General features: G+C 38.0%; 1 protein-coding gene and 1 pseudogene across 1 annotated transcript; both read right to left on the minus strand.

Moving 5' to 3' along the window:
• Window positions 1–4,683: 4,683 nt before the first annotated feature.
• Window positions 4,684–6,295, minus strand: LOC137721500 (soyasaponin III rhamnosyltransferase-like). The gene has a single exon (XM_068460594.1). The coding sequence runs from the start codon at window positions 6,254–6,256 to the stop codon at window positions 4,826–4,828; it is 1,431 nt and encodes a 476-aa protein (XP_068316695.1). The 5' UTR covers window positions 6,257–6,295; the 3' UTR covers window positions 4,684–4,825.
• A 3,908-nt stretch (window positions 6,296–10,203) lies between these two features.
• Window positions 10,204–10,672, minus strand: part of LOC137719798 (UDP-glycosyltransferase 91C1-like) — a 6,099-nt pseudogene continuing 5,630 nt past the window's right edge.

A 10,672-nucleotide genomic window follows, 5' to 3' on the forward strand; every position in this document is an offset into this window, starting at 1 on the left:
CGAATGAGCAGCAGAGTCGATTATGATCCAATCAGGCAATCGATCCACAATGAACTGCTTTGATGGGTTTTTGCAGGATCGGAGGTCGTATGCAATCTTCAAGTTGTCAGTGTTTTCAGAGGGGAGGTCCACCGTGGCCTCGGCTCCTTCCGGCAATAAGTCGTGATGCAACGGTGGAAATGGAATGGGGACTGACTAATTGCACAAAGGGTTGTAAAGCTGGTAAGATATTGGGAAGTCTTTGGATGTTTTTTGGTGTGGATATGAAGGAGACGTGAACTTTTGCTTTTGCTAAAGCTATTGAAAGTTGAAAAAAGGCATCATGTGGCCAAAGGCAGACCATGGCAGCATCACAACACTTGGATGATCATCTTTTTCCATAAATGTATTCTTTCTGGGGGAGGGACTTTTGCAATGAGAGAATTAATATGTGGTTTTGTAACAGATTGTGTTTTGTACCAGTAATGATAGGGAAACTAAATTTGTAAATTAAATGATGTGTCAACAATAGAAATGAGCACGTTTATCAACGTTTAAGTAATAAACCAATCATCAATTTATATGTCCTTTAGTTTTCAAAATTTGGTTTACAAATTTAGTCTCTCTAACATTTCCTTGTTACTAAATGACATTCTGTAATGTTGGGAATTGTACTCCTTCAGTCCTCTTGCCACATGTTCGCTTAGGTGTCCCAGCCAGCCACGCGTGTTGGATTGTTTGGTAGTAATTGGTTTCATTTTTTATTTTTATTTTTTTAAATTGAAATATTTTTGGGTAACTACTCTTAAGTGAAAATTGAAAACTCCTTGAGTTCACTTTTTAGTTTTTAGTTTTTACTTTTTGAAAGCACACAAAGTAATTACCATACAAGATTTTAGTTTTCAAAATAATGAAAACTGAAAACTAAAAGCTGAAAACGAAATATTTATCAAATGACTCCTTAGTAGTTTCATTATATTATAATATGTATTTAAATATTGGGGTTATACTCTAAGTTGGAAAAGTGCCGCCTCTAATACTCCCTCATTAAATTAATAACACTAAGGGGGCGTTTGTTTGCCCTCACTAAGTTGGACTGGACTAGACTGGACTAGCTATTAGTCCAATACTATGTTTGTTCCATGCTGGGACTAACATTAATGAGACTAAAGGGGACTAGCATGGACAAAACCCTTCACTAAGAAGTCTTAGCGAGACCTCCCAATAACCATGGGACTAGCTAAGACTATCCTCTCTTTCTCGTCCTCGTCATGCTCAACGACCACTCCCGACAGACTCCTCGTCATCTCCGGTCACCTAGATCAATCATTAACTTTCCGACTCTCTTTCAGATCCATTTCACAACCAACTTTCATATAAAATATACCAAATTGAAGCTGTTAGTGGCAAGATTACGATTTTACCTGAATCGAGGCTAAAATGTGGTCGAATGTGGCCGAAAAATGGCCTGGAAGTCTCGGCCTGTTTGGGCTTCTTCAAATCCATGACAGATTCGAGCATTCAAAGTTAAGATCTCGGTCCAGGGATGGTGATGAATTTTTTGGCTGTGCTAACTTCATCCAATTTAATGAGGGTTGGCCGGAAAACACATCGGGAAACCTGCAACTCGTCGGGAAAATTGATGCCGTGAGGTTCCGTTCGAACAACGCATAGCTAGAGAGGGAGGGAGGACAGAGAAATAGAGACTTGAATCAATAAGGAGTTTGACCAGGAATGAGAAAGAGAAATGAATTGAGAGGTCTAAGAGGAAAAAAAGAGGGAGAGGGTGGGACGATGAGAGAAGAGGAAAAGAGTGAGACGGAAATGGTAGGAAAAGATGGAGAAAAAGATAAGATCATAATAAAATATTAATAATTTATATATTAAATAATATAATATTAGAATTTGTTATTATCCAGCTTCTTAGTCCAATACTGCACCAAACGCTTCACTAAGTTAGTCCAGTTTAGTCTAGTCTAAGCCAGTCCATCTTAGTCCTTGAAGCTAATCCAGTCCGAGATAGTCCGGCGCAACAAACGCCCCCTAAGTGACAATTGATATTAACATTTAAGAATGAAAAGTCCAAAGAAATGTGACCACGTTTGTCATAGATTTGACACTCCTGGATGTTAGAATTGGAATTGGGACTCCTGTAAAAACAGTTTGGAGTTGTGTAACCCCTCATTTGGCAAATTTGACACTCTGGTTGCGTATTCTGTCTTGTATTGGTATTCCCAGAAGTTAAATTCCTTTCCCTGTTGTAAAAGGACTTGTATCCACCTCTTTGTTGTCCTGAATTTCCTCTCTGATTAGTATAAGATCGTGAACCAGAATTAAAGTTTGAAGGTGCACTGCCAGTATATCCATAGCCATGACCATATGAAGGCGGTGGCTGCAATTGAACTTGCTGAGGCATTGGAGAAGAGGGCTGAGGTGGAAGCTGTGAGGGCATTGTATTGGGATGGGTAGAACTAGGAGAAATTATGCCAACAGTAGCAGAAGACAAGCCATAATTCTAATGAATTTAAGAAGAACCAGCAAACCCATGTTGAGAAAAAGAACCAGCAAACCTATTTTGAGAAGAAAAACATTGCATATATATTGCAGCCATTGAGTGTGACAAAGAATTCTCAGGACTTTCAATATCCCTTGCAGTATTGAGAAGTTGAGCTCTAAACACTTTAGAGAAATAGTTGTTTCCCTATCCAAAATAACAGTTCATAGAATGGCAGCATACTCTCTTGGCAAACCAACTAATGCAGCAATTACCATGTAGTTATCAAAAACTACTTCACCAGCAGCAATGAGTTGATCGCTAATGGATTTAAACGAGACAAGTACTTATCAATAGTATTTGAACCCGTTTGCAAGGTCTGAAATTCAGTCTTCAATATATTGATCATGGACTTAAATACAGTAGTATACATATCCTCGAGAAAAGACCAAGCTTCATGGGCAGTCTTACACCCAAGAACCTGATTAATTTCAACCAAGGTTCTAAAAGACGCTAGGCGCTAGTCGGGCAGCGAGCTGGGGCCTAGCGCCTAGGCGGATTTAAGTAAATCTATTATATTTCGTGTAAATAAGTGTCTGCTTATACTTAAAAACAGATTAAAAACAGAGGCCCTGCGTCTTTCCTTTCTCAACCATGCTTAGACCTACTAAGCCTCCAGCGCTTGCCTATTCTCTTCTTCGATTTTCCTCCTGATTTGGGGCGGATGACCACCGTGTAGCACCTAGGCCAATTTTTAGAACATTGATTTCATCATCTGACAATGTAGCCATTAGAAGACTAAGAAATGCCAGATCAGTTAGTTCCGACTCCTAATGGGCAACAATGATCTCTTTAGTAACTCCTGTATTAGTGTTAATAACAAACTCTGGAGGATAAACTGAAGTACCATCAAAATGATCAAACAACTTATAACCCCTGGCACAGATCGAAACTGATATGCCCATTTTGAGTAATTTGTATCCCCAAGCCTAATGGTTAACATTCCCAAGATACTTTCAACCTTGATCTGTGAACTAGCCATCTTATAGCAACAGCAATGTAAATCTTTTCAGCAAGATAACAACTTGATAAACAATCACTGATTGAACCAACAAAACAGAAACACTGGCAATTGGCCTTGATACCGACAAAAGAACGCAGAAAGAAGCACTATATGGCTTTGACCTTCAGAACAATTTAGGCATCGACAAAAATTCAATCACAACGATGCATTGGCCTTAACGAATCAAATCATTCAACCTCCATGTATATAATAGAGAACAAGATTCAAGAAATCATCAGAAAAAGTAAAAACCCAAAAATTTCAGATCTGAAGCACCGCCTTTGTTAAATCGAACAAGGTGGTGAATAATGCAGCAAGAAATTGAACACAATGAATCACAAGAAACATGCAACTCAACCTCCAAAAAATTTACAAACCTTCGCAGTGAATTAAACAAAGAGCCCTTCGATCAAGAACTTAAAAATTCCACATGCGAATTGCAAGCTCTAGATACCATTATAACAGAGTTGGAAGCATAGCAACTAAGAAATCTCAAGAACTGTAAAACGAAAGAGAGCTAAAGCCCAGAGAGAGAAACAAAGTTTCTAATTCTTATTAACCTCTTGTGTAACAATACATTTGCAGGTATCACTCTACCACAGTGGTGAAGAGAAGTGTTTCCCTTACATCATTGCCTGAGTTCAAATATCGTCAGCTCTCTAATCTAATATCTAATCTTACAAATCTCTTGTTTGACAAAAAAGAAAAAAATAAAAAAAAAACTCATGACTACCCGACTTCACTTGTACTTATCCTGTTTGCAACCTTTGATGGGAGAGATTCGGACCGTATCTCTTCCCATTAATATGCACCTATAGATAAATTTTGTGTACCTATACATATGAACCTATGTGTAGTGTACCTATATATATTCATGTACCTTTATAGTGTATATTGTTTATTGTGTCTCTCATATTATTATGTGTTTGGTATTGTGATTGTGTACAAAATTTTATATACAGGTTAATTCTCATTAATAAAATGTTTTTTTAAATAAAATTCATTTTAAATTGCTAAATTTGATCTGTAGAAACAAAAATTCCTATTTTTAAGGCCTAATTAATTATTAAATTAAGAATTTTAGAAAGAAAATTTGAAAATAATAAAAGTGGGCAGCCCAGGCGTATTCAATAAAATTAGTCCAGCATATATTTATCACCACAAAAATCACTTGAAAGCTTATAGAAACACACGGGATCAGTAATTCATATCCAACATTAATCCAGCATCTCCAATGCTGTGAAATTTTTGGTGCCATTCCAAATTATTAGCTAATATAATTGGGAAATCTAAAAACAGGAGGACCTTTTTGTAGTGTCGTTTTTAAGAAAGTTGACAAACTGGCCAATGTAGTGCTCTTGGTGCAGCTTGTGATCTCCAAAAACAGTTGCAGCGCTCCTAGCATTGGATCTCAACTGCTCTCCTTCCTCCTCCACCATCGCGTGCCGGAGTGTTTTGGCTATGTCATCTTTACTAAACGACCCATCTCCGCGTCGTTTCACTTCGACAGCCATACCCTTCTCCTCCAAAAGCCTTGCATTCAGAGGCTGATCAAGAATGCATGGTAGCACAACAAGAACATGCCCAAATTGCAGAGTCTCAATTATTGATCCCCATCCAGAGTGAAAGAGAGAACCCCCAACCGATGGGTGTGCCAAGATTTCCATTTGGGGCACCCATCCGAGGCAAACAAGCCCCTTCTCTGATACACGGTCAACAAACCCTAGAGGCAGAGCATCGGCTTCACTATTTGCCCAATTGGGTTTTCTGAGTGCCCAAAGAAAGGGGAGTTCTGATAGCTCCAGCCCATGAGCTATCTCAAAGACTTGCTCTTTACTCAACTTACACTCACTCCCAAACCCTACAAACACAACTGACCTGGTTTTTTGCTTATCGAGCCATGCAAAGGTCCCATCATCAGTGGAAATTTCCCTTTTTACCCCTTTTGCAGGTATCTCAGGAGGAAGCAAACCAGTGGGAATCACAAGCTTCCCAGAGTTGTTCATGTATGCCTCCAAGTACTCTTCTTCAAACTCATAGCAACTCCGAATGGCGAAAACTTGACAAGCTGATAGAATCTTGGCGTGCCTTTCGGCATCACTTATCCCGGAATCATTCACTCCGTAAAGGCCCGCGTGAAAATCGACCGCCTCGTTCTCTCGGAATGCGACCGTTGACTGAGAAGTAACCAGATCCGGCGGCGAAGTAAGGCTTTCCGGCGATGGCAGAGTATCATCTGTATTACCACTAGAGGGATTTTCAGCTGAACTTATAACGACAATTGTAGCAGCAGAGAATACAGAAAAATAGACAAGTGGAACGCCGTACTCTTTGCCAATCTCTACGACCCAATGAGCAGCAAAGTCGGTTATGATCCAATCAGGCAATCGATCCCCAATGAACTGCTTGATGGGTGTTTGCAGGAGGTCGTATGCAATCTTCAAGTTGTCGGTATTTTCAAAGGGGAGGTCCACTGTGGCCTCAGCTCCTTCCGGCAACAAGTCGGGATCCAACGGTGGAAATGGAATGGGGACTAATTGCACAAAGGGTTGTAAATCTGGTAAGATTTTGGGGAGTCTTTGGATGTTTTTTGGTGTGGATATGAAGGAGACATGAACTTTCGCTTTTGCTAAAGCTATTGAAAGTTGGAAAAAAGGCATCATGTGGCCAAAGGCAGACCATGGCAGCATCACAACGCTAAGATGATCATCTTTTTCCATAATTGTATTGTATTCTTTCTGTCGGATCGAAATTGCAATGAGAGAATTAACATGTAGTTTTGTACCAGATTGTCGGTTTATTGGACTAAATGACATGCTGTACCGCTGGCCACGTGTTCGCGTACGGTGTTCCGGCCACAACACGTGTTGAATTGCTTAGTAACGTCCCGTGCTGGTTTTAATCATCTTTTCATTTTTAGATTTTAATTTTTTTTTTTTAATTTTCAAAAATGCAAAAATTGAAATCTGTAGAATGAAGGTAAAAAATCGTTGTTGATTTACTATCAATAAAGGCATAAGGTATACAGAATTTCTCAAGTGTGTTCTTTGTCTCTCATTTTCTGTCTATGCCGCACTGCACCATCTCTTTCTCTCAAATAAAATAAGTCACAACATTCCTTTATTTTTCAAAAAAATTCCTTTAATTTTCATTTTTTTAGTTTTTTAGTTTGTATTTTTTGAAACTTGAAAATTAAAAGTAATTACCAAATAAGATTTTAATTTTAATTTTTCAAAACAGTGAAAACTGAAAACGAAATATTTATCAAACGGTTTTTTAATAATTTCATTGTGTTATAATATATGTATTTAATTATTAACGTTATACTTTAAGTTGGAAAAGTGCCGCCTCTATAAGTGAGGATGTAATATAAACATTCTGCATTAAGAGAGAAAGAGAAAAAATAAAAACCCCTAAAACGTGTTTTATTTGCTGCTTAGTTTGGTTTTAGTGAAAAAAAAAATCCTTTTTTTTTCTTTAGAAATTTATAAAAGTTCTATCCAAAATTAGTTAGCAAATAAAATGTAATGGTAGGAAGCCTACTTATTTAAATCATATTGATATATCATCTAATGTGCCAAGTGTTACATATACAACTACCACTCAATGAAATAAATTTATTAATTATCGTGGTATGTGCACATTATTTACCCAATCAGATGATATACCAATGTAATAAAAATGTGATTTCCTTAGGGGCCGTTTTTCATCTTCAGTTTTCAGCTTTCCATTTCAAGTTTTGGTTTTCAATTTTTATTTTTTTGAAAAATGAAAATTTATTTGGTAACTGTTTTAAGTTTTTAGTTTAAAAAAAAATTGAAAACAAAAAAAGTGAAAACTTAAGGTCAAATTTTGAAAACTATTAAAGTAATTGTCAAATAAGATTTCAATTTTCAATTTTAAAAAAATGTAAAACTAAAAATGAAATAATTATCAAGAACCACCATAATTGACTGTCTGTTGGACTTGCTAGAAGTTGAATGCAAAAGAACCTCTGTTGTTAATGTGCTTCTTTTCATACAATAGCGTGTTCTTGATAGTATTATTCTAATCCAAATGGGGTTGGGTTTCCCCGTTGGTCGCCCCACTCTTTACCCACTTTTTCTTTCCTTCTTTCCTTTATTCTCCTTTAGGAAATGATTGCTGCACTTTTTCACTCCTTTCTATAGACAAGTTTGATTATTACTCTTCAGCAGAATCTACGGTTATCTTACATGAAAGGTCCGTAGTTGTTTTGATTCTCTTTTGTATAAAAAGACTTAACCAATCGTGTTTCAAAAAAAAAAAAAAAAAAAGACTTAACCAATCATAATTGCATGACAATGTGTGGTTAGACTTGTGAAACCTGATTTACGCAACATTCCAATCTCATCCCCACACAATGAATGATTATCCCCAAATAATTTTTTACAACACATAAGAGGTTTAACCTTGGATCAAAGAGTAAAAACGAAAGGTTTAACGTTGAGACTTTTGTTAACGAAAAAGTCAGCGTCAACGTTTCTACATGTACCACATAGTGATAGGAGCATTTTTATGTGACTTAATTGGCTTGTTCTCATGCATTTATGTTGTTTTTCCTTAGTTAGTTTAGTGTTTAAAGTCATTTTCGTGCAATTTCAGGTTTTAGTGTCAAAGTATGCAAAAAGAAGCAATTTGGAGCATTCTAGAGCATTTTTGGGCCAAGATTGGATCGTGCAAGCATGGAGGCATGAGGATGGACGAATTTGAAGGCTTGAATTCAGTTAGGGAGCTGCAAGGGGGCCTAAAAACCTTATTTCTAGAAGGCTTTATCTATTCACACATGGTGCCTAATTTCTGTATTGGAAGAACAAGCCGTCCTAGCTTGTCACTAGCCGTCCTAGCTTGTCTCCTAGCCGTCCTAGCTTGTCTCCTAGCCGTCCTAGCTTGTCACTAGCCGTCCTAGCTTGTCTCCTAGCCGTCCTACCTTGTCTCCTAGCCGTCCTACCTTGTCTCCTAGTCGTCCTAGCTTGTCACTAGCCGTCCTAGCTTGTCACTAGCCGTCCTAGCTTGTCTCCTAGCCGTCCTACCTTGTCTCCTAGCCTTCCTAGCTTGTCACTAGCCGTCCTACCTTGTCCAAGCTACACACATATATCCTTTAAGTATTTCAAAACCTTTCCTAGCCCTATAAATAAGGGTTTGCAGCAAGGCACTAGGGGAATCACTCATTCACCCAATTTTCATCCATTCATCTAGCCACACCACTCTCCACATCCTAAAATCCTAGAAACACAATTCCAACCAAACACTACACCTTGCCGTGCCTATCCTCCATCCAATTCCATAATCCCTGATCCTAAAACACATCCCAACCATCCCATCCACCTTTGTGCCGTAGCAAGGAGAAAGAAGGAAGGACTCTTGGATGCTCAAGCTTCGTCGTTGGTGCATTCTAGGTGTAATTCGTTTTATGATTTCAATGTTTAATTTATTTTCCTTTCATTTTGCTATGAACATGAGTGGCTAAACCCCTATTGGTTAGGGGTGATTTCGAAGCCATAACTATGTGTGCAAGTTGATTTGATAAATTCCAGTTATGAGTTCTTGAATCGTGAATGCAATTGGCTTAACTGTGCGAGTAATAACGTATTTGTGTTTGTTAATTAGGGGTCGACACTTAATTGGCTTGCATGAATATGATGCTAGAATATAAGTTTGTTTCACATAATTGGCACACACTTATATGCACAAGTAGTGAAGATTGCTAGTCACAATCGCGTTAAGTTCAATTCCTAGCATAAGTGTCATGATGTCATAGTCACAAGTGCTTTGTTAATGCTTATAGTTTTCATTGAACGTAATGATCTTTGATTGTATCTTTATTATGATGTCATGTAAGGAACTTTTGAAGAATGCTTTGGGTTGTCGTATGATGTCATCCAATTCAATAACACAAGGAAAACTTGAGAATTAACTAGTGATGTCACGGTTAATTTGGGGCATTGTCATTCATAATTCTATGAAGGAATAACTGGAAATCGAGTCATTTGCATACTTGTCATGTGTGGAGAAAGAACCCCTAACTAGTCCATCATCCATTAAAAACCCCAAAAACGTTTCAAGATCAGTTTTACTTTGCAATCTGTTTTCTCAACTTTAATTTCGTCCAAATCAAATCCCCCTTTACTTTGAAGTCTCAATTTAGTTAGAAATTGTTTTGGTTCATGTTTTTAAGTGTTTTGAGTCATGTTTTCAACCAATTTCGTCCAAATTAGTGTAGGTGCTCAAAACTGCCCAGAAAGTGGTTTTTAGGCAGTTTTGAGTCTTCTAGTTGCTGTTTTGAGTTTTTGTTTTGTTTTAGTGTTTTAACTTTGGTTTTTCATTCTTTGAGTCCAAATTAGTGTTTTTAACTTTGTTTTGGACTTCTTAGGTCAGTTTTCAAGAGTTTAGCAATCCCTCCTAATCCCCGGTTTTGAACGATCCCTACTTACATACTTTGCTACAATTGTCAGAAGAGGGTTTAATTTGTGTGCTTAATATATTTTGCATCACATAGCAATGGATACCTCACAATGGATCCTAGTTTCAGCTCTCTTCTCAACTCAACAAAACCTTTGACAAACTAATGTGACTCATATTTTCATGAAAAACTCGTCTCTGTACTGAAATGCTGCGTTCCAAAATATAGTTTTCGAGACTGAGTGGGTCATATCTTAGCACCGTGCTCCTTAATTATCTGAGCCCTTTTGAGTTTTTGCTCTTTACTCAACTTACACTCACTCCCAAACCCTACAAACACAACTGACCTGGTTTTTTTGCTTATCGAGCCGTTCAAAGATCCCATCATCAGTGGAAACTTCCCTTTTTTCCCCTTTTGCAGGTATCTCAGCAGGAAGCACACCGGTGGGAATCACAAGTTTCCGGGAGTTGTTCTTGTGTGCCTCCAAGTGAGTCCTTCAAACTCCTCGCAACTCCGAATGGCGTGAACTGGGACAAGAAGATAGAATAATCGTGGTCTTCCCTTTGGCATCACTTATCCCGGAATCATTCACTCCATAAAAGCCAGCCTCCTGCCCTCGGAACGCGTGCGACCGTTGACTTAAAATAACCAAATCCGGCGGCAAAGTAAGGGTTTTCGGCGACGGCAGAACATCATTTGTATGACCACTCGAGAG

This window comes from Pyrus communis, chromosome 16, assembly GCF_963583255.1.
Source record: "Pyrus communis chromosome 16, drPyrComm1.1, whole genome shotgun sequence".
In the NCBI taxonomy this organism is placed as follows: Eukaryota; Viridiplantae; Streptophyta; class Magnoliopsida; order Rosales; family Rosaceae; genus Pyrus; species Pyrus communis.